The sequence below is a fragment of the Xylaria bambusicola genome (genome assembly GCF_022495145.1).
Source record: "Xylaria bambusicola strain CBS 139988 unplaced genomic scaffold F5B22scaffold_62, whole genome shotgun sequence".
In the NCBI taxonomy this organism is placed as follows: Eukaryota; Fungi; Ascomycota; class Sordariomycetes; order Xylariales; family Xylariaceae; genus Xylaria; species Xylaria bambusicola.
In genome coordinates this window covers 102,863-128,576 of record NW_025953615.1, presented here as the reverse complement: position 1 = coordinate 128,576, position 25,714 = coordinate 102,863, and the positions used below count along the sequence as shown (strand labels likewise).

Here is a 25,714-nt window from a genome sequence, read left to right as displayed (position 1 = left end):
TGGGATGCTACGGTGCAGGGGCGGGTCGCCTAAAAGTCGCAGCTTAACATACCGAGCCTCCGGAAATGGCCGCAAAAAAGACAGGTACCAGAGTACCTCCACGCCAGCGACAGTGACGGAGTGCATTTCTGAAATTCATCTCACCAACCTCAAGACAACCCATACCGCCCCCCTCAACGTCAATTGGTCGCCAACATGGCTGCGAGAGTGCTGCTGCGACAGGTAACGTCGACGGACAGAGCTCCCATCAAGAAATTTCAATGCTGATCAGCTGCTACAGAGAGTCGCCGCACCTTTCATGGCCGCTACCCTGGTTGGAGGAGCTCTATTTCCCTCGGTTGCGCTCGCCGAAGCACCACCTCAACAGATCCAAGACCATCAACTTTTTGTACGGACGAGCCACCCGGTCCCCGTTCTCGCATGCCTTCATTTCATGACCTCTGTTGCCGCTAACACCAGCATTGCAGCTAAGGAAAAAGCCGATCTACGACGACTTCGAGGACACACCTCTACCCAAGAGCACAACGCCTGTACCCTCTCCGACATCCAGCACAATACCCGCATCGTCAAAACTTCTACCTGAGCCCGTCGACGATGAGCAGCATATCATTTCGCGGGGCCCAACACCCACAGACCGCCTAGCCGAACAAATCGGCAAGGTTCGCCTATTTCTATACAAGCAGGCTGTAGCGGCTGAGGATGGTGTCAATGCCGCCGTCGATAAGGCATTCCACCTAGAGAAGTCTTTCACGTCTACCATTGCGTCCCTGGCGCCTACACGCGAGAGTGGTGAACAGCTGATGCCGGGACTTGTGTACGTGCTAGTAGCTTCGATGGCCGGCAGCATCATGACGCGAAACCGCAACATCCTCCTCCGCGCTTCTCTCCCTCTGGCACTGGGCATCGGCGCCGGCTGGGTCGTCATCCCCGTCACCATGGGCAATGTCTCGGACCTTCTGTGGACGTACGAGCAGCGGTTCCCGGCCGTCGCCGAGACGCACGTGCGCACGCGCGAGAGCATCCAGCATGCTTGGCACATGACGACAATGCATACAGAACTCGGCAAGAACTACATCGGCGAAAAGGTCGGCGATGCTCGCGATGTCGTCGAGGGCTGGGTCAAGAACGGCAAAAAATAAACAAAATTCGCAGTGTGGCTGTTACCCCATAGGAGGAAGGTGTCTGTACTATAGACGGTTGAATAGACGCATACATTTTCCTTTGTCCAAAACATGAACATAAATATGTATGTTAGTTTCGCTGCAGTAGATGGCATGAAAAAATAAAGACATTAATGTACAACTCGATTTGGTCCTACCATGTCTATAGGGTATCCTGTCTATGTGGCCATGCTAAACCTATCTATGTAACCGTGACCGTCTAGTGTTATCTCTGCCCGTTCTTAACAGCCGAAAGCCTACCTCTTCTCTCTCGTCATAATATAATACATTCCTTCTAAACAGCCGTCTCTGTCGTATCGTTGTCTCCATAACTAATAAGGAAGTTCATCATTCTTTCGTATGTCCACATCGTAACCGCACTCGCCGGCGCCGCCTTCATCAAACTCACCGTCAATCCTCTATAAAGGCCCCTTATCCTCTCTTGCTTGACGATCTGCTTGATCGTACTAATGGTGCCTGCATATTCGGGAATGTTTCGGTGGACATAGCGATTCCGCGTGGGACCTTGCACTTGGATACGCTTGCGCACGAGATCTAACGGGAACACGCCCGTCTTTGCGACGACACTAGCGAGCACGCCCGCAGTTGCGTCCCCGGATCCCCACGGCAGGTCCAGCTGGCCGAGCGGCTGTCGCGCGGACTCGTATATGGCGAAGAACACACCCATGAGCGGCACGATTTGTGCGAGGCCGGGCGATAACCCGCGGAAGAACCCCTTGAACCCCTCGTCGCGGCGGATTTCCCATATCGCCCGCACCAGAGACGTGTAGACGCGGTCGTTGCCCTGGGCGGCGAAGCGTGTACGCAGCAGGTCCAGCGGATACGTAGTCGCAGTGGCTGCAGCGCCGGCAGCGGCGCCGCTGATAAAGGACTCGGCCGCTTGCGGGAGGCGGTTGTCGTCGCCGAACATGCGATGCAGCAGCATCGTCGTCGACCGGTACGCCGTGAACTGCACGGCGGCATACGACACGTACATAAGCTCGGCTGGCACATTGCCCTTCCACAGTCCCGTGACCCCTTCATTTCGCACGATATGTTGTAGCGTCCGTAACGTGCCCTTGTAGACGGGCGAGCCGCGCAGGTTCGCATGTGACAGGGGGTCCGAGAGGGAATGCGACTGCAACTGGAGCCGGATCTTGACGACGTCGAGCGGTGCAATGACGAACCTCGAGACCAGACCGGCGGTGGCTCCCGCGGCAACTACTTGGAGGCGTGAGCCCTGTGTGGTGGCGTCGAGTTAGATCTCGGTGATTGCGCTGCAGGATTAAATCCCATCAGACAGCGAAAGCAACTTACCTCATTTTGAAGGCGTTGGCCGGTCTGCGACATGCGTGTACATCCGCAAAGGCCCAAGTTGGGCTGAGGTTCTAATGCAGGTTGTGTCTACCAATTCGTGGCTGCAGTCTGATCTAGAAGAACCGCTTTTTAGATTTGTAGATGGTCCAAAATTTGAAGATAAGACGATTAATTAATGTCGCGGTTGTCGTTGGTGAATCTTACCTGCTAATGGAACCGTTTTTGGATGTGACAAGGATGCCAAGTGATAATGACGAGATACATGGCTAAATTTGGCACCGGTGGACGCACGAATGGTGATTCCGTACCTGTTTTCTCCACAAGCTGATCTACCTCAGTTTGTTGGTTACTTTGGTTGAGCGGCAGTGACTTCCTAGGAAGTCGCTCGGGAGTGATAACAAAGGGGGTATGATGAAAGGAATATTGCCAATGGCAATACCATAGCTCAAATTGCCGCTAGCCAACAATCATACAATAGCACCTCTAGCACCTACAGTTGGTCAGTGATATATATTCGGTGCCCTAGTAATTTAGACCAGGTCAAAATGTGCTTGCGTATCTGGTTTCTTTCCTTTGGTCAACCTTCCTGTTGAATCATTACGGTTGGCGTCCTACACTAGCTCGTTGACGTGGTCAAGCGATTGTTCGCTTAAGTATTTGCGAGGAGGTGAGCAGTGTTTGCAATCAAAACATGCCTGATTATATTGTCAATTCTTAGGATTCCGATACAGTACTGCAACTTCCGACTATTCAGCCCATGATTGACGCAGGCATCATCTTAGACTCACCCTAGCATCCATCCAAGTCCAAGCTTCGTTATATAAAACTGCCACAAGCTCTAAGAACAAGAAACAGATCGTTGGGCGATCTGGAATTATCGTCAACGAAATAATCTGACTTTCTAGACAAATTAACGAGGGGTTAGCGGAACAGTCAAGCATAGAACTAGTTGTCTTCGATGAGGATGCAAAAGAGAATTCAGTTACTGGTCTCTCGCTACTCCTTACCTAAGCGATATCAACTTCCACATATCCCGTTTCGTGATATTGTTGAATTGCATTTGTTTAGATTGTTAATGTCGGCATAGCTTATGACGCCACACCTCCTCTAAACACTATGTCAAGGTTTGTCAGATCAGGTTATCTTATGCATGCTTATTCAAACTATACCTTGACATTTAATAAGTACTTTCATCATACAGATAATCGCTTTCAACGACACCTGGCGTCAAAAGTATGATTGTGTCATGTTTTATGACCTCGCAAGCTCGTATGGCAGGCATATGGTCATAAATTCCTTCTGAAATGGCCACTTCCTAGGACTATAACCACTCGCCTACCATAGAAGCGGTAATATTGAACCTCACCTTTGGGTATATTCGAGGCTTGGTAGCCAGCTCGCCATTCTATTCAGTCCTAGCTACCTAGATTAAATATTGGCCACCTGGCTACGAACTAAGCTGGTCTACTCGTTCTGGGATTGAAGTCTTTGGGCGGTACTTTATTCCGTTCGTTCGCCACACGACCATCATCAGCAGGATTCAAGAGATATCTTGTTCTTGTTCGTGTTCTTCCTATCCCATTTCCCATATTGTTGTTGTAGAGAGTTAATCTTTCTCTATGGATTCACGTGCTAGAACAAACAAACAGCAGCCTTCATGCGATGTATTATCAGATTAGATAACAAGACTCTGTGAGATGCCCAGAACTCCCTGGTTAGTGGCCTTGCGAAGTCCACTCCCAGCAGCCGTTCCGAGTACCAGTCCACAGCGCGTATGACTTCAATCCTCTTTCCGTCACTAGTTTACGAAGTAGGAAAGGACATAACTGCAGCCGAACAAAAATAAGAAAAACCTAGGGCTACACTAAGCTTAGCTGCCGTGGAGCTTGAGGTCGGTCGAATACATGTACTTACATACATACAGTAGCGAGAGTAGTAGACCCTACCTTTGTGCGCTAAGATGCTGGGTGGTTCTAACGGAGCGTGAGAAGTCGCTGGCTTGCGACATCCAACGAGGGCGCATTGTATCGTTGACGATATGAATACTAACTTGTTGCATTGGTAGGACAGTAACGGCATCGCTCGACGTGCATAGACAACCCTCGCCCAACTCCGCCCGGCTGAAGTACACGTCCACGCCGAGACGCCCATCCCACGAAATCAAAGCCGATACGGTGCACGCGCCCCCCGACATTTACTGTGACCACCAATTATGGAGCTCCCCCGCATATGTAGGCACGTACAGCTAGTTACGTACAGTAGCGTAATTCACTGGCGAGCTGGGCAGTTTTGGAGACGGGCTGGAGGTTTCTCCAACTTCCTCGTATGTAGGTATTGCATTGTATCTATAGTCACGAGCAGCATCTCCAAGCCTAGCACGAATCTGATGATAGTGTATAGTACAGAACTTAGTCTCTTCGGGTAAGGAGAGAGCTGACGAAGGGGATGATGTCACAAACACATTGGATATCAAAAGTGTATGCTGATGATGCTTTCATGGCGCAGCACAGACAAGGACCTCGGGACCAATTGTGTGTGTCTACTACTCTACCGGTATGTTATTTATGTATGTATCTCCAGACATATGTAAATACCATGCAGTTTGGTTACTGACCAAAGCCCGTCTCCAATTGGCCGCTGCCTGTTAGCGTGCCCCTCTCTATCGTGACTTTCCGTCCGCCCGAAGGCGAAATGAAATAAAGTCGCGATGAGATGTCCATGATCGGGGGATGGATAGAATTAGTCGTGACCGCCCATACTTCTTTTCCCGTTTCTTCTACGACTGCTAGCACTAGCACCGATACTGGTGGTCAACTTTGGGGATTCGCCGACGTTTCTCGTCGAGACCTTAGACATACTACGTAGCTCTGGTCCTGGCTGGCTGCATGTGAATGAATGATCGACTGACGACGCACATAACTCTACACGTATCACTTGCAGCAGGCCACACCAGCATCGTTCGATGAGGGTGTTCGAATGAAACCCAGCTGCATCCTCCCGCCCGCCAACCATAGCTGTGTGGTACTTCTGCCTATCTACATACATACACTGCCTGCTACTTAGTTGTGCTGCCTCCCATCATCTCACAGTCTGTGTTGTATGCCGCATCTGGCTGTGACTACACGTTAGAGCCTTCACTCAGCAAACCTCACTCAGAGTTCATCTCTCCCCATCTGCGCCGCTGAGACAGTTCAGATACTGGCGGAGCTGCTCATCTCTTTTGACTCAGCCGCTATCGGCGGGCTTCCATCTACTTCCATGTCAGATTGCATGTGATAGAAAACCTGAAGCTCCCCGCGAATACGAGCTTGAACCACGACCAAACTTGCAAATATCACTCTGTCTTCAGCGAGGCGACGATAAACCGCTCCCAGGATGACGGTAACACCAATTCGGTCGCCAGACCTTCCAAAAACTCTTGGCCCTCTCATTCCCTCACTCCGTGCTGCTGCAGTTTCGCTGCAGCCGTCCGAATCCGTCCTACCTCTCCTCACGCCAATTCTACGCCAGCGGGTTCAGTTCCTATCTCTAAGTTCTACGAATGACCCATGGATTCGACTACTATGCTATGATACTTCCAAGGTTTCGAAGCTGACTGAGATTGCCCAAGGCGAGCGACTGGAGCCACATCCCGCATCCGGTGAAATTGAAATAGACTGGGACTATGACACTGAAACTCGATTTCGCCGGTTGGACGAGGAAACTCTAGAGGCCTTTGTCGCGTCTAGGGAGTTAGAGTTAGCTTTTCGTCTTTTATACTGTACTCTTGATGGAGAGGAATCGGGTTGGAAAGTTGGGGAGGTCACAGTCCCAGACAGATCGTCGCCCTTTTCTAGTTTTGGGGGAGCTTCGACAATAGATGAAGCTGAACGGCAGTTCAAAGAATCAAAACTGTCCAAGTCGGCGTCGGCGTCGACATCCAATGGCCTCCTAAATCCACAGAATGGCATAACCGGACATGGAGTGGAAGATGACGACGACGATGACGACGATTACTGGGCTAGATATGATGCCACACCAGGCACAAAAACGCCCGCTACAAAAAGGTCGCCGGCGCCTCAAATCTCGCATACATGGAATACCACCACCAAGGCTAACGAAGACGATTACTTTGCTCAGTATGATCATGTTCAGCCTGCTATGGATAATCATGACCCAGACGAGGAGGCTCACGTGGACGTTTCTCCGCCGCTTGGCCTAGCCCCAAGGGCAATGGACGCTACACAGAACGGACATAGCGACGGGGAAGTAGCAGAAAACGGTATTCAAGATTCGTGGATGTTGGCAGAGCCACCTAAGTCCAGCTCTCCCCACTCGAAGAGCGACGACGAGCCAGGTCTCGTCCATCCTTGCCCGAGACCAGGATCGAGTGCCGGTTCCAATGCGTCTGTCGAGAAGCTCGAAGCAGCCGCGGCACGCCAAGAGCAGAACGACTTCGGAGTTAAGCAGCATGTTTCACGCAGCATAAAAAGCCTTTTCTTGTTATCGAGAGCATCGGGTATCGACCGCGAGGAATTTGAGCGAATGGTCAAGACAGAGCTGGACATGCTAGGTCTTATGGAGGACTAATGATTGATCTAAGGATCTTGAGGCAAGGCCACGCTTGACGTAGTGGAAATTGTATAATGATCATGGCATATTTGGGTATCTCTCATTACTTGGCTATTGGGAGCTTCTTCCTTGGTAATATTACCACACCCTACGGTTGCATTGGACGGCGCAGGAACATATTGTACATACTATACATGCATACCCTCGAGCTACTACTACCAGTTTGCGATGATATCTGAGGGTCTACGAGAAATCCAAGAGATAATGAACTAAGTAATCATCGAAGTTGTCACACTGAATTGTCCCTAAGTACTCAGCATCTCCGCTGCCCCGAATGTGCCAAGTACCTAGGTACATTGTAGGGAAGTGGACACCTCTGAGCTAGCGACTTCTCCAGGCGGTGGGGTGTGCCTGGCCCAGCAAGTGCCTCCTTCAGCCGGCGAAACCAATTTTCCATCTCAATGCCAATTCATCCAATCAGCACGAGGTAGCTCTCGGTCGCGCTTGGCAGCCAGAAAAAAGTGAGGTCTCGTACCAATATTGCAAGGTCCTTTACGACGATAAACGACCACACATCACCATGTTGCGCCCTAGATTAAGGATACCGCGGGCCGGCGCCTTACTGCGGCGGACAACCGTCGTCCGCCCGCTACACTCCGTACCCCAGCTCGACCAGTTCAAAGACGACAAGTCGGTACCGGGATTACTCAGTCCCGCTGGTTACTCGACAGCCTGGACCGGGTACATGAACCACGTTACGGACAGGCTGAACAGGCTGACAGCCGGTGGGAACCCGCTATTGTCGCCATCCTATGGACATGCGGTCGGGCTAATGTGTGTCTTTGAAAATCAGGAACCGAGTTCGAACAGGAAGATACCTTGCCTATCCTCAAGAGTGCCGCCCGCGACCCAGCACAAGCCGCAACCTTCAACTTTGCCTCGATGGCGCATAACAACCACTTCTTCTTCAAAAACCTAGTAAACCTACAAACCCTGTATGAACAAACGGCCCAGTCAAATGGCGAGTCGCAAGTAATAGATGTTGAGGGATCTGAGGCGAGGATTCCGCCCAGGCTGAAGAAGGAATTAGAGAGGAACTTCAGCTCCATCGAGACGCTGAAGAGAGAAATTTTCGCCACAGCAAAGGCCATGTTCGGCCCCGGCTTCGTGTGGCTCGTCCGGAACGCGCAGAGCCAGGAGCTGCGCATCCTGAACACATACCTGGCCGGATCGCCCTACACGGCAGCGCACTGGCGGCGTCAGAACGTCGACTGGAACACCATGTCCGCCAGCCGATCGACCGCCTCCTCCTTCTTCGCACGGACAGCAGCAGGCGCCGGCAACACCACCGGCCAATTCACCCAGCAGGCCCCCGGCGGTGTCGACGCCATCCCTATCCTATGTCTGAACACGTGGGAACACGTCTGGCTCACAGATTTCGGCATTGAAGGAAAGGCGGATTTCGTCGCGGCGTGGTGGGACGTCATCGACTGGGACAAGGTGGAAAAGCTAGCCATACCCGACCGTCGGGACGGTTTCAAATAAATAGAGGAACTAGGAAGAGGTGAAGAGAGGAATAAAGGGGGAATCTCACGCTAACTGTAAGATAATCAAGCGGCCTCTGTTCTTCTCCCTATATGGGCAGTAAGGGGGGAGAGGAGCTGTTGTGTCATATGGTAAACATGTAAATATATACAAAAGCAACCGAATAAATCCACCGTCCTCCTTCACCATTGCTATGGACTATGCCTGCCTATGCAGAATGAACATATATGAGACCCGGGATAGGGGGACAGTACCGTGAGCGTCCCCCTCACCTGGGTTTCGCTGCTGCTACTTGTTCCGGGAGCATATGGTCTCGCTCGACCAGCACTGCCAAACCTCCCACACTTGACAAACTCCTGTAAGGGAGGTTAGGAAAGGCATATTATTGCGGAGATTTTATTATCGTCGAGCCTCGGTGTCTCATTATCGCTGCAAAAATTGACCATATACTCACATTGGTTGTGAAATATAGGAAATAATATATGTGTCAGGCAACTTCTCTGTGGTATTACGGCTGAATTTCCACACTGGCATGTGTATGCAAACCACTCTTCACATAGTAAGATGTCTCTAGCGGTTTCCGACAGATATTAGATACGGGAAGTGTGTGTATCTCCAAAACGTCGGATCGTCATTTTTACAAATCTTGCTTCGTTACTATGACCATGGGCTGTGAGATATATAATACTGTTGGTTGGTATGGAATATCTCCTGCCTCAATCATCGTTCCTTCGTGGGAGTGGGCCAGACAGGCTTTGTATCTATGGATGAATAAGAAGTAAGTATGCTCATGCGAGAAGCTGATCATTGGCTAACTGTGCGAGGTTAGCCACTGTTGCTTACATGGTGTTGAAGAAAAGTTATCGTGTCCTGCTGCGGAGTGGGTAATTCTTTGTGAGATTCAGTTACTCTTTGCTTATGTAGCCTTCGATATGTAAGTAATGAAATCTGATGCGGAATAGAAGGGGATTATATTGCAAGTTTTGAGAATTCATTTTGAGTACCTAATTATATTTTGGTGTTTTTGGCTCCGGTACGCCGTCTTTGTTTCGAGCTTTTCCAGATAACATGCCGAGAAATATAGATGTTGGACCTTTGCATGTGTTGAGCCTATGCTCCAGAGTAAAGAATCTGCATTCGATGATTTCCCACTGGTTTTGTGATTTACTTTTGTAATTTATTATGTGTTGTCCGTCACCCACTCATACGTTTCTCCAAACCTGCTCAATGCATGTTTCTATGAAAGGTCCTACGCGGCCGCTGGGTCTTATGGACTGTCCAGTGCATCATTTTAGTGCAGTTGCATCTACCAATAAACAGACCTGAACCTTGACCCCCCAAGTTACATCTTACTGTTTTCTTACTTGAATATATCTATGTGCGAATGGATGGCAAGGCCAAATTAGAGTCCTGGAGGACAAGACGACATGGTAGGTGAGAAAAAGCTAAAAGGGAGAATTTATACACATATAATTTCTAATATTAAACATTTAGCGTCATGTGTACGGGGGTCGAGGTTGAAAGTCTACAATACTCCTTGGTAATAGATATGGTAGGAATAAAAAGAACTATACAGTGACACAGTTAGCAAGTATTACTTGCCCACCCTATACCCAAAGGCCACGGACCTTTAGCCTATTATAAATGCTGAAATACAATGTTCTTAAGTTTTATTTTACTACTAAGGGCATTGGGCCGCCAACGGTTTAGGGGAAAAGATAAAGCTATGCTCATATATAAATTTACACCATAAACAACTACCAAAGATCACGATAGACTTCTGGCCCAGGCCTCCGTAGTGTATATGAGAAAACACGTAATGAATAAGAGTATATGTAGTAAATTGCCATTCATCGGATACTTATGACGACTGCTTCCTCCTCTAAAAACACCTATAGGCGTCTCCAACACTTCAGCTGTCACCTCTTCTGCCATCACACCTCAACGATAGCGTTTTTTAGCTTTCATTGCTCATCTACGCATGTGGTTGATATGAATAGAGTAGAATACAACAATCACTCATGGACCTATGGGAACAGTTCAAGATTTGTTTGATATCAATCTCAGTTTTCCTATTCCTAACCCGCCACAATAAAACACCGCTCAAAAACACAACCATCCCCCATGCTAACTACCTGAAGAATATATACTATGCAATACTAACGAGCGTGACGGTATAGCATGTCATCATCCCCTTTCCTAGCTCAGTTCATTCATTCACTCATCCACGCATCCACTCATCTGCTCCTCATCTCATCGCATTTCATTTTTTCCTTCGGGCACAGCCCATCCAATCCTCCTATTCATCGTCACAACCGAACCCTTCGACAAGCAAAATAAATTGAAAAGAAATTGAGGAGATGAAGATCATGACGGTAGGTGGCTCGCTGTGCTCTTTGCATGCTAAAATCAGCGGGATATCAAAGTAAAGCTAAAAGGAAAAAAAAACAACTAAGCTAAGGAGGGGAATATTAGAAAACACAAGGCGCAAGAGAGAATCGAGAACTGGAAAAGCAAAGAAAAAGAAAAGCTCGTTGTTCGTAAAGTGGAGAGTTGGTGAAATGACCGATGCAACGACATAATTTCCTCGAGGAAATGAAAAGTCGTATAGTGTTAAGTATGAATAACTTGGCAGAACGCAAGCGCGCGCAACAGGACATGCGATACGATACGGGTAAAATGAACATAAATAAACCACATCTATATCATGTTCCCGTTCACGCTGACCTCGAAGCCCTCGCCCTTCTGCTTCAGCGCCTTGGCGAGCATGAGCTCGCGCATCCAGTCGATGCGCTCGTCGCGGCTGCGCACGGCGAAATGGTGCGTCTTGCCCGTGGCATTGAAGCTGCCGTCAAGGCCGCCGGTGGCGGGGCCCGAGATGCTCTGCGACTCCCTCTTGCGCAGCAGCGACGTGACGCCGCGCTTGCCGCCCTCGGGGTCCTGTGGGATTAGCTGGAAGCTGAAGGCTGCGATGTCGTCTGAGGTGGTTGAGCTCGACTTCTTGTGGCCCCGGGTAATGCTCATGGCCTTGAAGGCAGCGTTGAGCTTCGACGTTGTCGATAGCGACGAGCACGCGATTGCGTAGTCATCAATGTCGATGTACTCGAGTGTGCGGTCGCGGTCATCCGCATCTTTATGCAGCGCTAGCCGTGTACCCTTCAGCACGGCGTACTGGTCGTGCCACTCGTGTCTCAGCATGCGCGTCTTGCGCTTCTTCACAGGGCCTTGGTATGTGACACCCTCGGCGTCCTTTGTTGTGGGGACGGGGGCATTACCTGCCATAGGCAGTTGTTGGGGTTGGGTCCATGGGTATTGCGCACGCGGGGGAGCCTGGATTGGGTGTTGTGGACGGGAAGGGATCTTGGGTGGGGACCCGGCCTTGGTGGGTGAGTATGACTTGGGTGATAGAGATGGCCGGCGACGCGGAGGAGTGATGCCATTATCATAGCTTTGCATGGGGTTGGTGGGTGTGCATACGTCTTCGTTGAGGGGTGCCATGATCTGGACGGACGGACGGTGAGAGGCTCGGGACCGTGATAGAGGGGCCGCCCGGTAGCTCATGTCAGGGGGGACTGACTGCGATGCATCTCGGGCCACTGGGCCCAAAGGCACTGCCGTGACGGGAATGTCCATGTCCGAGAAGGGTGTACCGAAACGATACGGTGCAGTAGGTGTCGTCAAGTCCGGAGATATGGCTTCGGCCCGTTCCATGGCATATGGAACGAACTCATTCTGCAAGTTGGATGGTCTCAACTGCTGGGGCTGCCGCTGTTGTCCCGGGATGGAGAGCCTGGGTAGCGCCCGTAGGCCCTCATGCGGTGCCCGCCCGGAGTACAGCTCAAATGGAGGTGTTGGTGGGACCTCGTTCATGTTGGCTCCCTTGTCTTGATGTTGGAAATCCAGAAATTGCCGGACGTTGTCCTGGGGATCTCGTGTCTGCAAATTGCGAAGAGCGGCTTCCTGCAGATATTGAAAAGGAGCCATGCCGGTACCCAGGACGTCCGAAGAGGCCACCACTGAGGGCACAGCATCTGACATGGGACGCAATGCCTCGGTGGACGAAGGGCGGTTAAGCGCCGGGGCCGTCTCAGGGTTTCCTGGGTCTCCGGCTACTAGGATGATCCCGCCTTTGTCCATGTCCACGAATGGATGTTCTTGTTTGAACGCCTCGATCATCCGTTGTCGCTTCTTATACGTTTTGCAGTGTTCACCTTTGGAGCAGTGATGTGGTTCTGGGATCATTTGCTCAATGCCGACAATGGAAACCGACTCAAGAGGAGAGATAATGTCCTCATGATGTAGATGCCGCCTGCTATGGCTGCGTTTAGTACTTCTGGAACGCTGGCAGCTTTCCGAGCGTTCCTGATGGCCGCTATGTTCTTCTCTTTCCTTCTCCATCCTCCGTCTCTCCCTTCTCACTTCTCTGCTTTCTTCGTCTTCAATTGGTGTTTCTGGCCGTGGTGATACCTTCTTAGGGTTTCTTAGGTTGTGGATTTCTTCCCATACCTTGGTCCGTACTCCGAATGACTGGATATCAAGTTCTCTTAAGTCCTCGAACTTCAAAGTTATTAAGATAGCGCCATTGATATCGTTTAAAACGAATTTCTCGGCGACGAGAGGTTCGATGCCGGCATTCAGCATCCATTGCGCTACCTTTTGCGGCGACCAAATCGCCAAGTTGATGGGGTCTAGTTCTTCATGCGTGAACTGACAGGGACTGCCCCGAGAGCGAGGCAGTGGATCTAAAAGGAAGGGTTGCCGAGGCTCAGCATCGTACGGCTTGGCCGCCTTTGGCGTTATCGGCGACAAAGAAAGAATCTCCTGATATTCGAGTGAGTTTACAGAAGATCGGAAGAGATGCGGCCCTCTCGGTCCCTCGACCGGTCTCGACGAGTCAAAATCATAAGGATACGCCTCTCGAGTCCGGCTCGACCTAGGCGTCTGTGCCTCGTCGTAGGATGATACTGTTGTTGCGCTTTGTTGGCTGGTCTGATGTGCGTACATGTTAATATGAGGTAATCGACTAACACACGGTTGCGAGTTCTCTTACCGAATTCAAGCTCACTCGAGGCGAGTTTGCGTCGTCTTCCTCTATTTCGCTTAATAGTTCGTCCTCTTCCCAATCCGTGTCTACAATCTCTGTTGTTACGGATATTGGCCGCAGCTCGGGATCTTTCAAACCCAAGTAGGAACCATAAAATCTATTCTCTCGCGACTGATAATGCGGTCGCCCGCTTATGGGAAATGCCTGCGCATTCTATTTAAGACGGCACGTTAGTCACTTGGGGAGGCATGATGACATCGCCGTCGTCGTTTATAGAACCCCCACGTACCATTTTGGATATAGGTGAAGGGAAATTGCAATTGCGCTGTCGTAATCGTGCCGTCGCCGGCTGTCGCTGTTTTGTCTATACTCAAGGACACAGATATATGGGAATACGGAAATATTAGGATGACGATAGAAAAAAAAGAAAATGCTACGGGTACCCGAAGGACCAATTTGACGTTGCAAAAGTGGGAAAGAGGAGCCAAGACAGGTCTACGGGCACCGGTGGATAGTATATGTAGGAGGTGAGGTGTGTAGAGCGTGTTCACGGTCGTCGTCTCTCACATGTGTGTGTCTAGGAGGGGATAGGTAGTGTGATAGAGGCACTCTGCGACCTGATTTGTGTCTGAGGTGCTGGGACAATGCTGGGACAATGCTGTGGCAGCGTTGCAGTGCACGAATCACCTACATCCAGTCACCTACAGCTCGTCGCTCTTCCACTAAGAATAGCACTTGCCGACTTGGACTGCGGAGCAAAGGCATCCTGAGGCCGAGTGCGCCGGCCAACGGTCGACCAACCACGGCAAGGGCACGAGGGGACGCTTGGCCGTGGTTGGACGAGCAAAGTGAGGAGAAGACGAGTGCATAGAGCCAAGCGGCTTGCTCGCCTGATTGGCCCAAAAAGCCTTCCGCGACCCCAGAAACAGCTGTTGTTTAAGCGCCCACGAGAGGACAAGGGTCGGGTGTGACCTTGAACGGCTGTTTTCTCTCAGGGTACCAGCCCGATCCGTCGCTCTTCGCTACCTACTATGTATGTCAGTACCATGTCAGGATAAGGAGCCTTGTCCCAGCTCCCTTTTCTGTGTGCGACGGCGCAGTATAAACCAGCCACACGCAGCCAACAGCTCCTACATGCCGATGCCACCAGCTGCAAAGACTCACCACTGAGCACCAACAATGACCACTCTCCGTCGAATGGGAGCCCACGGCTCTCGAAGCGGCGGCCCCCAAAATCTGGTACCTTTTTTCTCGAGTTTGCCGAGCATCCCCGTTTCTGCCCGTTCGCTCGGTCGGTACAACTCAACCATAACCGCTTGAGACGTGTATTCATGACCTGGGTCAATGTAGAGGCGGTAAGACAGAGGCAGCGATGATCGCAAAGTCGGTCAGCAAATACCTGACGATGATAGTGTAGACTTGGGGACTTGGACTTGGTCCTCGCTCCTTAGCGACGCCCCATTGCCATGCCCATACCAGGGTACGCATCGAGCAAGCCAGTCTATCCATGCCCAACATGCTAGCGTACTGAGTTGACAAGGGCAGACCGGTAGTACACCCTGCACACACTACTCTAGTATAGCTGGGGGTTTTGTAGTATAAGCTAAATTCCTGGTAACCCGGCTGGCCAAGACCGAGTAATACTGTCAGCAACGGCAGCTCAATGGAAACCCCAAATAGGAAATTCGCAACCTATTCTCTCCGATCTACGCCCAGTTAACTCAGTCCCTACTCTCACCTCCACGCACGGCCATTTGCTGAATTGTAAGGGCTACAGTTTTATGCGCTTGGCCGATATCCCTAGGTCAGTAAAATTAACGCCTTGCTCGTGACACTTGTCGCAAGATGGGATTGGTGTTTGCATATAAGACCCCTACGGGTCTTCTCGAAAGCTGCCCAATTCAGCATCTGATAAGCCTTTAATACTGAGGGTCGATAGCCAATTATACACATGAACGATAGTTGCACGCGACCCTCGCTTTCCTGAAGCGCTGTAGTACATACCTAGGTAGTAGAAGATCAATGTCTCTTTTGCGATTTAGGTGAATTATGGGACGGACCGATTATACCACTAAGTCCTTAGTGTTTGTTGAAGGATTCATAGTGTGCAATACCCTAATTGCGTGCCCCTCGGCTGGAATTCTTGGTGTATCTCGTTTGAAGATAAGGTACTTTACACTCCAAGACTGCCGCAAACGCCACGAGCGTTGCCAGTGTAAGTAAGTAGCTCGTTGCGCATTAGTCGTGTAAGTGCTGCTGAGAATCGGGCCCGAGAGATCTCCCCGGCCAACTCCGGTGTCGCTTGATACCCAATTGCGACGAGGGGGTTGGTTGGCCCAGGACATCCTAAGCCGGCGCACATGATCTACATATCTTCCTTCCAGGGGGACGAATGAGCTGGGTCGGGCTGAATAGCAATCGATGCAAAAGACAACTGATTGATCAGAAGAGATGAAACAACAAGAAAAACCTTTTCGTGCTTGTGACGTATAGGTAATGTGACGACTGCACCCATGTTGTTGGTACCTTTCTATGAACCATCGAATCTGTGCGTATGCCTATGCCTGTGTATGTACATGTATGTAGGTGTAAGTAAGTGCTAGTAGACGTTGGAAGACGGCGATGACATAGGGAGGATTTCTCATGAGTTTACACTAATGTGTAGCCCCAGCATGCAGTGCAGCGGACGGCTTGCAACCGCGTAACGGAACGGAACGGATATCTCCTACTAGGTATTGCACTCGGCTGGCTGGGGGTGGAGGTTTGACTGGAGGCAAATGGCCAGGTCAAACCCCAAGAGCCACCCCACCAGAATCGTGCATACTGGAGTGCGTGGCATCTGCAGGTGAGGACTGTGGCAAAAGTGTAGGTTTGTAGGTGAGCCTCACCGAGTCTTTGCGCATGCTCACTCACCTCGAGTTGAGAAACTCGGTGACCTCAATGCTCAAGCCGCCGATATGCGGTGCTCGGACGTGGTACAATTGACCGCCATTACCAAGCAAGCACTCTCGTTGCATGATCGTGACGAGGTTTTGGTCATTTGAGTTCGATCGTGTAACTCCATTCCTCACGACCTCGCTACGTAGGTGAACAGTTGGACGAGTGCTTTCATGACACACGCACCGAATATCGCGCCGGGGGCCAATGAAACTGCGAAGACGGCCTGTCGATAGCCATCACATGATTCTACCCATGGGATGAAAATTCTCAGCCACAACCCCGGCTACAGCCAGTAATCTCTATGCGTGAACTATGCGTGAACGGGTAAAGGCCTGGCTGCAATTTAGGGGATATCTTCAACCGACGCCAGCTCAATCGCAGAGCTCGCGCAATCTCGATGGTGTTGCAATGCTAATCCAGATGGGAAGGATCTCACGGAGGGATTCATGTCACTGCTTGTTAGATGCAGCCTTGAGTATGAACGGCTGAAGATGGGAGTACGTAGGTATGTACTTCGTCGTGAATGGGGTACGGTACCGTCGGTACTTTTAGGTAGGGAGATATCTACATGTACAGAGTATGAGTGTAACCAACTACCGTACCATACAAAGTACCTACGGCATACATAGTAGAGCTCTCCACACCTGCATTCACTACGGTATCACACTGGCGAAGCTTCTACTTACTAGACTGCTATAGTACTTTACATAGAAATTACTTACCTTGGTAGGTATAGGCTATCGATACGGTGCCGAGCCTGGCGATATTTGTCATCACTTAATCTCTCGGATCGTGAGCCGCAGTCGGCAAAGCTTAGTTGCCGTGGGAGAATTGGGGGACAATGGGGGCACAATTGGCGCAATTTGGTGGCTTTGCCTCATGCTGACCTCCGCCGATAGATTGAGGAAAGCACAGGGCATTGGCGATCACCTGTTGACTACGAAGTATAGTACGAAGTAATGGCCGGGGGTGCGGCGGGATTCCAGAGTGGAGGCCGGTGACCATCAATGCGCTCGACACCATCTGAAAGCCTTGCTCCCGGAACCACGGAAACGACGGAAATGATGCAAGCCGTGCGTGGCTTGTCTTTTTTTTTTGTCGCTCTGATGTGGCTGCTCTGAGGTGTACTGGATGTTGCGCACACCGACAAGAGCTTTACAAGGCCGGTGTACCTACTAACAGTACATATACTTAGTATAGCCATGGAAACGACGATTCCGGCCCAGGGTTCTTCACGGCCCTATGTTCGCCGGAATCCTTCGATGGCAGGCCCTAATTAGTTCATGGACACTTATAGTAAGTATGAGGCAATTATAACAGCCTGCGCCGGTTGCAACCGCGTTGCGCAGCTGCCGAACAAGTCATCCGCCATCGCCATCATGAAGAGAAGTATTTTTATTGCACTAAACCTGTAACGTAGGTAGATTTGGGGCGTTGTCATGGTATCCTGGTTGCTATTCATTCTCTCGGTACTGCGCCGCCTACTCAATTATTACGGTTAGATAACCATTGTTACCGTGAAGTCCGTGCTTATGGTAATTAGAGATGTCGTACATTGGGATGCGGGGGACTGGACTACTGTAAGTGTGGTGGTGATGATGCAGAAAGGAAGAACCAACTCGGGAATACATGCTTGAACCAGGATCAGCTCGCAATAAGCAACCATAGGAAATCCTTAGCGTACTCCAACGGCTCCATGGTCAACTTGACCAGCTAAGTCAATGTACTGGCGTGCAGGTATACTCTAGCGGTACATGAGGGAAGCCTTGGTAGTCATAATTAGTCTGCATCTATCACAGAGAAACGGGCAAATTCAAAAATAGCACCTCTCGCCTGACATTGCTAAATACTTGCATGGGGGTTGTGATACTACGCGCCGGCCATGCATTAGATGTAGCCGTTGAGATTAGCCCGCATTTTCAATATTTGCCCGAAAATAGCAACAGGCAAAGACGACAAATTAACTCACGAGCTGGCATAGTAAGTGAGACCCTACACGTGTATCTCGATACCTAGGTACTGTTCAACACAAACCTTGGGCAAACATGGGCTACTACTATATACTAATACGCTACCACCAACTTCGTACACAGAGTACACGATGACAGGGCTTTGTGTCCCACAAACAGGGGAGTCATCGGGTGATCTTCGTGATCCTTTTTCCCTTAGTGAATTTTCAATCGTGATTTTGGCCGATGATGAGCTCGAAGCCTGCTAGGAGAAAAATTCTGCCTCTCGCTTGTCTCCAACCCCGGGCAATAAATGCCGTCTATTGCCGCAGTTACTACCTATGTGAGTAGATCTAGATATCAAAGAACACACTAAAGAGCATGGCGTAGGTAGGTACGTAGTGGTAGGGCATATACTGTTCTTATGCCATCCATGAGTGGTCAGCTTACAATACGCACTACATTGTGAGAGATGACGGGACAAGGGCTTGAAGCCTCCAAGAAGCTATCATGATATCCCTCATGGATGATGGAAGATGTCCCAAGTACGCTTCATGTATCTACACATGAGTATATGTTGTATAAGTTTAGGCATTAAGAACTGCGGTACCATAACTCGTTCAGCCCAGGTTCCGTTGATACCACCTCACCTCCTTCTACTTTCTCCCATATTACGCAGTATAGTGCCATTCACAATAAGCTGTTGGCAGCGATGCTCGTACCTAAGTAGGTACCTACGCTGACCATCTTTTCTCTATCTCCATACTCTCAGTCAGAACATACTCAGTACTTCCTCTACATACTTAGTATGCCCGGATCCCTGCAAGAGAGACCAGCCTCCCTGGCCAGAACCCTGGTCGCTATACATGCATTGTCATCCCTTGGCTGCATAATATTGCTGCTTTCTATCGCTGCCCGCATCTCGCGCGTTGTGACCCCACGAAGCCCCACTGCAAGGCTACGCTAGGTAGGTAGGTATCTTGGGTATTCAGAGCAGACCAGAGCTACCTAGCGAGCCCTAGCTCGCTTCTGTCCTGAGTATCCACCAGAATCCACCGATTCCGACCAGGTACAGCGCGACCAGGACAGGCTGGGTAGCTGTAAAAAAGACCAAAAGACGCTAATGGGAACTTCCCGTCTCTGCATAGAGATTGGCTATTCCCGTTCTTGGCGGCCATCCGTCCCGAGCTCTGGCGTGCGAGCGCCGCCCAATCACCGGCCGCCGTCGACCGTTGTCACATGCGCTAAACCAGTCCGGCTCGACTCGCCATTAGCGCTAGCCTCGGGCCAGCGACGAATCAGCGCCCGGGACTCGCACTTCATGCGTTGCCTCTAGCGTAGGTATACTATATAGTAGGTACCGCTGGTGGCATGTAAGTCCAAGTGTGCGAGGAGGTATCTCTCTCTCATCTTCATCTTCGTGATCTTCGTCCTATCCCCTCCACCTCCACGGCTGCTTGTCGCTTGTCGTGTACCGTTGTAACGTCGAACCCAGCAATCGTGGCGCACATGCGGTTTGCGTGCTACGTTGTACCTACTCCCCTCCTCAACACTTTACAAATTCTCTTCTCCTTCTCTCCGCTAAGGGGGGGGCCCGGTCGAAGGAGCCCAGACTCGCATATTACAGCTAAGTATGTATATACACTACACACTAGGTACGATACAACATCACACTAGCCCTGGCTGGCTAACAGAGACTATGAGTACTATGAGTCTAGTCTTGAGGTCTACGACTCATGATAGAGAGCTCTGTGAACTTATTGGAGGTTGCGTCTAGTTTGATGTAGTTGTATTTGTTAAAGTGTTATCTATTGTTACGACCTACTATACTGTATGCCGATAGGTAGGGAGTCTAGGCCAGTCATTCCATCACTATCTGTGCCGCAACAAATGGACCGTCAGCTTCGCTCGCCATGATACCTAGTCTATGTACATATATACGTAGTATCTCTGGCTATAGTAACGCATTTGTGCGGGTTGGCGACTTGGATAAAGCTGATCCGATCCATAGGCCGACAGATTTTCAATCAGGCGAATGCATGCACACAAAGCTCATTTGGTCGCCGCGATTTGCCGGAATAGGAGAGTCGCTACCAAGTTGGCATGTTGCATAAAAAATGGCTAATGAGCTGCTGCAGTTTGGTAGCATTCCCTCAACCCATCCATACTGATAATCTATTGTAATGTGCTGTATCCTGGACACTACCCAACGATGCGATCCTACTCTACCATACTGTTCAGTATACGACAGAGTAGATCCTGTAAAGAGAAAAAGAGAGAGAGAATACACAAAATCGCAGTCATGAAGAAGAACAAGACACCTACCTACTCTACTGTAGTACTACATGTACCCCGCCAAATAATGAGTTCCGTGGTCCAACGGATAACTGCCAACATGCACCCCTGGCTTGCTTGTCCCGTACGGCTATGTCCCATCTCTGTACAGCGTGCATCTCAGAGTGCACAGCAGCGTGAAGAACACGGGGACTTGTACAATGTCAAAGCCAGTTGATCCAGAAGTAGAGTGAGACACGCGTCTGCTAGTATCGAGATACAGCATCCTCGTCCCTACATCTATCCAACACTCAACCATCATCTCAGCCAGGCCTACCCAGGCACACTAGGCCTTTCAGCTTTGAAGCATGCTAGCCGAATAGAACAGATTACTCTCTGCCTTATCAAATTGCTCGAGGGAAAAACAAGGCTAACAGAGTTGCAATGGAACTCCACAGCTCCGTGGGCCAACTTTCTGCGAGATGCTAGTCGGTGGACCAAAGGTAGACTGGATGTCCCAGCAACTGACAAGCTCTGCCATAGTACTCTGCACTGATGAGCTGCTTTTGTGGTAGGGGCATGGGGGGGAAAACGACGATGTCACCCACACCATTCTCGACCCTGGTCTCTGCTTGCAGCCGTGCGTGACACCGAGTGGTACCACACTTCTGCACCGCTACTCTCTAGTGGCAGCTATCTGGTGAGCACATAAGTACTTACTTCGTAGTACTTACATACTTACATGTACATGTAGTGTAGTGTAGATAGATAGAAGTGGTGCAGTGGGGGAGGGGGGGGGGCTGGTTGACAAGGCCATTTTGATCCGGACTTGAGGACCTGGGATAGGCAGGCCCGTCGAACCGACCGCCTCGATTGGAGTCTCCAAGCGCACACAAACTTGAGTCACGTCCCTCCATCCCGATTTGGGCTAATTACACATGCAGCGTGCAGTGGTGGTCTGCAATTAGGCCGCGTTGATAACGGGCTAAAAAAGGAATTAGCCCGAAGATGGTTGCTCTGTGTGTTGCGTGCTGCGTGCTGCGTGCTGCGTGTTGCTATTTTTGAACACAGCGCATCGAGGACCACCAGCTCACCACGCAGGCCCGAATGACCGATGACCGCAACGAACGCCATCATCATCATCATATAATAAGGCTTCACTCCTCCTTTGCCCACCTTCTTTCTGGTTTGGAGGGTAAATATCCAAGTGTCGTTCCTCGTTCACCTCAACAACCTCCTCTTTTCCTTCTTCACCTCCTCTCCGCCCGCCTCTCCCCCCTTTACCTATCCTCTCTCTTATCCGCTACTTAAACTACTACATCAACGTAAAAGGCGAGCTGGTACTCGCTTGGATCAGGTCATTCATTCGACGAGAAGTAATATTAATTATCACGAATTCCAACAACGGCGCACGCAGCTATACCGGTTCGGTCTTAAGTGGCATCCTGGACAAACCCCGGCACACGAATATTCGACTGTTACTTGGGTGGACTTTGGGACTGACTGGACTCCCTTGCGGCACATTTCCACTTTGACGAGACCCTGGCGCTCTCGGCTTGGACCTGGACCCCGGCTCCTCTGATCTACTCCCTCCTACCAACAGGGAACTAACAGGGAACACCCCCCCACCCGCCTGCTCGCACTGCAACGCAGGTACCTCGACCCCCGACAACACTCAAGTACTATACAAATGTCAGCCATACCCCCGAACTCGTGCGAAGGCTTCATGAGAGCAGCACCAGTCAACATGGCCATGGCACAACCTCCCAAGGCAAAGGCTGCAAGGGCCAACAGCACTGCAAACACAAAGGCAAAGACACAGATGCATCGCCGTTCAAGAACAGGTGTGTACTCCTCTCCCCCAAGAGCAACAATGCCCCAGTTTGGTGGCTGTCGCTCCGGCCACTTACACGGCCGTATAAGCTGTGAGTGTCAACGTCGACAAGAAAAACTGACTTGATTGCCTTCTCCCCCCCATAGGCTGCTACACATGCAGATTACGGCGAAAGAAGTGTGACGAAGGTACCCCCATGTGCTCGGCATGCAAGCATCTTGGACTTCATTGTGAATACAAGCGGCCGATGTGGTGGAGCAACAACGACTCGAGGAGACAGCACAAGGACGACATCAAGATGATCATCAAGCGAAAGAAGCTCTCAGAGAAGGCGTCACATACCATCCAGACAACCATCAGCTCCCCCCCAGGACTGTCGCATTCCCTCCCAACCTCAGCAACCTTTTCTGACCCGTTGGATCGGACGAGATCGGCTTCAATTGACTCTCACTTCGCCTTCAACTTCAACAGCTCTCCCAATGCGGCAGAGTACGGTGCTTACAACCCCCAAATTCTCCCCACACACTCTGATTTCATGTTTAACATGTCTCCATACGAGATTGATGTCAAGACAGAACGCGAGATGTTTGTCAATGATGTTCCCACATTAAGAGAATCGACCATTTCCACCTTTAGCACTTACAACCCGCCTCCACCTGGCACCATCCTGCCAAGCTACCCAATGGACGGGGAATGGACCGAGCAGATCTATCAAGAACGACGGGAGTCGCTAACCGAAGAGGCCCTGAACATGAACTTTTTTGATTTCTCACACGGCCCTGCCATGACTTCGAGGCAGGTTGACATTGAGTTGGATGAGAATGACCAGCGACTCCTAGACCACTTCATTCAATTCGTCTTACCGACCATTTTCCCCATTCTCGAGACGAACCAGCATGGGTCAGTTAGCTCTGATCTGATTCTCCCCGCTTTGCAAACCAACAAGGGCTACCTCCACTGTTGCCTTATGATTGCTGCGCAACACTTCAAAGCTACAATGAACATCCAGAGCGAAGAGCTTGATAATGATATCATGCGACATCGCCATGCCACCATCCTGTGCCTCTGCGAAGCACTCAACAAGGACGAGGACCACCAGCAGATTCTCGAGGCCACACTGAGCCTCATCTTCTTCCAGTGTTGCGTTGGTCGGTATGATGACTCTCTTCCAGACATTCCGTGGCATCAGCATTTCCAAGCTGTAAGCTCTTTGGTCAATAAGCTTGAGCTGCCTCGCATAGTCACGGATCCTTCTGAGCAATTGGCACAGACTCCTTTCAACATGACTTTGACTGCCTGGATTGACATACTTGGCGCAACCATGCAGGGAAGAGCACCTACATTTGCGCACATCTACAGAGAGAAGCACCTCTCTACAGCCAACAGCTCCCTTGGATTACGTGAGCTGATGGGCTGTGAAGACCGCGTCATGTACTTGATCTCGGAGATCGCATGCCTTGAGAATCTCAAGCGCGAGGGCATGGATGAGATTACTCTCTGCACCCATGTACACTCTCTTGGTGAACAAATCAACCTTACGGAAACAGGGGATTGCTCTGTCAAGATGCCCTTCAACGCAAATGGCTCCCTGAGCCCAAAACAACTGAGCAAGAACATTACTAGCGCATTCCGCCTGGCAGCCCGAATTTACCTTTGCAGCCTTGTCCCCGGATTTTCGCCGAGTCAAGCTAGCTGCGTCGGTCTCGTGGACAAGCTCACAACCGTCCTTCAGCACATTCCATCAGGGCTTCATGGCTTTGACCGAAGCCTTTCTTGGGTATATCTGATTGGAGGCTCCGTCAGTGGGGCCACGTCTCCATTCAGGCGATTCTTTAGCGATCGCATCGCCCAACTTGGCGAGACTTCCACCTTTGGAAGCTTCGGTGGTGTAGTTTCGCTACTGCACGAAATCTGGCAACAAGTGGACAACTTCCAGGCAAGCCCTAGTGCAACGGGATCAACGGAGGCACCATATATCTCCTGGAGAGATGTTATGCAGATGAGGGGTTGGGACTATCTGCTAGTATAAGCGGCCACTCTCCAACACAGCAGGTCTTGAGGAGTGTGGCTTGTCACAGCAGGCCCTGGTTCCCCTCAGATGCATTGGTCCTACCGTAGGTGATGCGGGATAATCACCGTCCCTTGAACGCGGCGTTGTACTGGAAATACCATTTGCATTTTTATTTTTATTTCTATTTTCACTTTATATAATATACCTCAAAGAGAGAGCGCCGCAAGGCGGATCGGAACGACACTTGGATTTAGCATACTATCATAAAAAGTAACGGAAAGGTCGACAGGACGGTCTACTACAGATGGGGAGGAACTGGACCATATGATATCATGGCTTATGCGGAACGGCGATGACTTTGGCGATATTTTTTTCTCCTTGCTCTGCAAGACCAATATTTTCGGTTTTGATATACCCATGCATGTTAGGCAGGAGTTTACAGGTCACATTGAAGCCATCTACGAGGGGGCGGATTAGGATAGCCCAATTACAGGAAGATGGCCTGAGAGGTTTCAATAAGGGGAGCACCGCTATGATTGCTTCCCGCCTCTCAAATCTCTTGAGGATGCAGAGGATGAGATCCCAAGATAGTTAGTGTAATCATTGGATTACAATACAATAAAACAAACTCTTCACACATTTCACTATGTAGTACAACATGTCCAGAATGCGATGATCCTGCCTCGTCCTTGATTTGCGAGCGCATTGGATAGCCGAGTGCCCTGTATGTATATGTTGGACTACGTACTGTCTACCCAACAATCTACCTTAGGCGGTTCGAGTGTTTTTTTTTCTTTGGGTCATCTACGATCCTCTCTTGCCTACTGCGGCAACACTTCCTAACAACAATCGGCGGGCAAATTTACTACACCATGAAATGAACTGAAACATTCGTATACTTGTAAGTCCCGAGTCAAAGTTTGCGGCGGTGAACATGAGACAAGCAGACAGGTCCCATGATTATGAGTCAACGATGGACGCTAGCTAGGAGGATGGAGTCAACCAGGGTTTTACGGTGAGCCCCTACTATGTAGAATAGTTACCACTATCGTGGGCTTTTTTTCGGCTGCCGTTGAAACCGCGTGGGGG

General features: G+C 50.3%; 6 protein-coding genes across 6 annotated transcripts; 4 read left to right on the top strand and 2 right to left on the bottom strand.

The window, feature by feature from the left end:
• The first annotated feature begins 89 nt into the window (after positions 1 to 89).
• F5B22DRAFT_625273 (apolipo protein O-domain-containing protein) lies at positions 90 to 1,302 on the top strand. The gene is made up of 3 exons (XM_047976167.1): positions 90 to 222; positions 281 to 388; positions 468 to 1,302. The coding sequence occupies exons 1-3, from the start codon at positions 196 to 198 to the stop codon at positions 1,137 to 1,139; spliced, it is 807 nt and encodes a 268-aa protein (XP_047826350.1). The 5' UTR covers positions 90 to 195; the 3' UTR covers positions 1,140 to 1,302.
• Positions 1,303 to 1,455: 153 nt separating this feature from the next.
• F5B22DRAFT_651045 (mitochondrial dicarboxylate carrier protein) lies at positions 1,456 to 2,510 on the bottom strand (the record flags this gene model as incomplete). Its single annotated transcript, XM_047979403.1, has 2 exons — positions 1,456 to 2,400; positions 2,478 to 2,510. The coding sequence occupies 2 exons, from the start codon at positions 2,508 to 2,510 to the stop codon at positions 1,456 to 1,458; spliced, it is 978 nt and encodes a 325-aa protein (XP_047826349.1).
• A 3,177-nt stretch (positions 2,511 to 5,687) lies between these two features.
• F5B22DRAFT_479016 (uncharacterized protein) lies at positions 5,688 to 7,347 on the top strand. Its single transcript, XM_047972225.1, has 2 exons — positions 5,688 to 7,113; positions 7,194 to 7,347. Exon 1 carries the CDS (start codon positions 5,853 to 5,855, stop codon positions 7,044 to 7,046), a length of 1,194 nt encoding a protein of 397 aa, XP_047826348.1. The 5' UTR covers positions 5,688 to 5,852; the 3' UTR covers positions 7,047 to 7,113; positions 7,194 to 7,347.
• A 32-nt stretch (positions 7,348 to 7,379) lies between these two features.
• F5B22DRAFT_625265 (Manganese/iron superoxide dismutase) lies at positions 7,380 to 8,794 on the top strand. Its single transcript, XM_047976166.1, has 2 exons — positions 7,380 to 7,813; positions 7,882 to 8,794. The coding sequence occupies exons 1-2, from the start codon at positions 7,609 to 7,611 to the stop codon at positions 8,571 to 8,573; spliced, it is 897 nt and encodes a 298-aa protein (XP_047826347.1). The 5' UTR covers positions 7,380 to 7,608; the 3' UTR covers positions 8,574 to 8,794.
• Positions 8,795 to 10,950: 2,156 nt separating this feature from the next.
• On the bottom strand, positions 10,951 to 14,258 carry F5B22DRAFT_478911 (uncharacterized protein). Its single transcript, XM_047972224.1, has 3 exons — positions 13,907 to 14,258; positions 13,624 to 13,830; positions 10,951 to 13,562 (listed from the first exon to the last, which is right to left on the bottom strand). Exons 1-3 carry the CDS (start codon positions 13,907 to 13,909, stop codon positions 11,274 to 11,276), a joined length of 2,499 nt encoding a protein of 832 aa, XP_047826346.1. The 5' UTR covers positions 13,910 to 14,258; the 3' UTR covers positions 10,951 to 11,273.
• Positions 14,259 to 22,281: 8,023 nt separating this feature from the next.
• On the top strand, positions 22,282 to 24,810 carry F5B22DRAFT_478873 (fungal-specific transcription factor domain-containing protein). The gene is made up of 2 exons (XM_047972223.1): positions 22,282 to 22,624; positions 22,761 to 24,810. Exons 1-2 carry the CDS (start codon positions 22,471 to 22,473, stop codon positions 24,641 to 24,643), a joined length of 2,037 nt encoding a protein of 678 aa, XP_047826345.1. The 5' UTR covers positions 22,282 to 22,470; the 3' UTR covers positions 24,644 to 24,810.
• Positions 24,811 to 25,714: the final 904 nt, after the last annotated feature.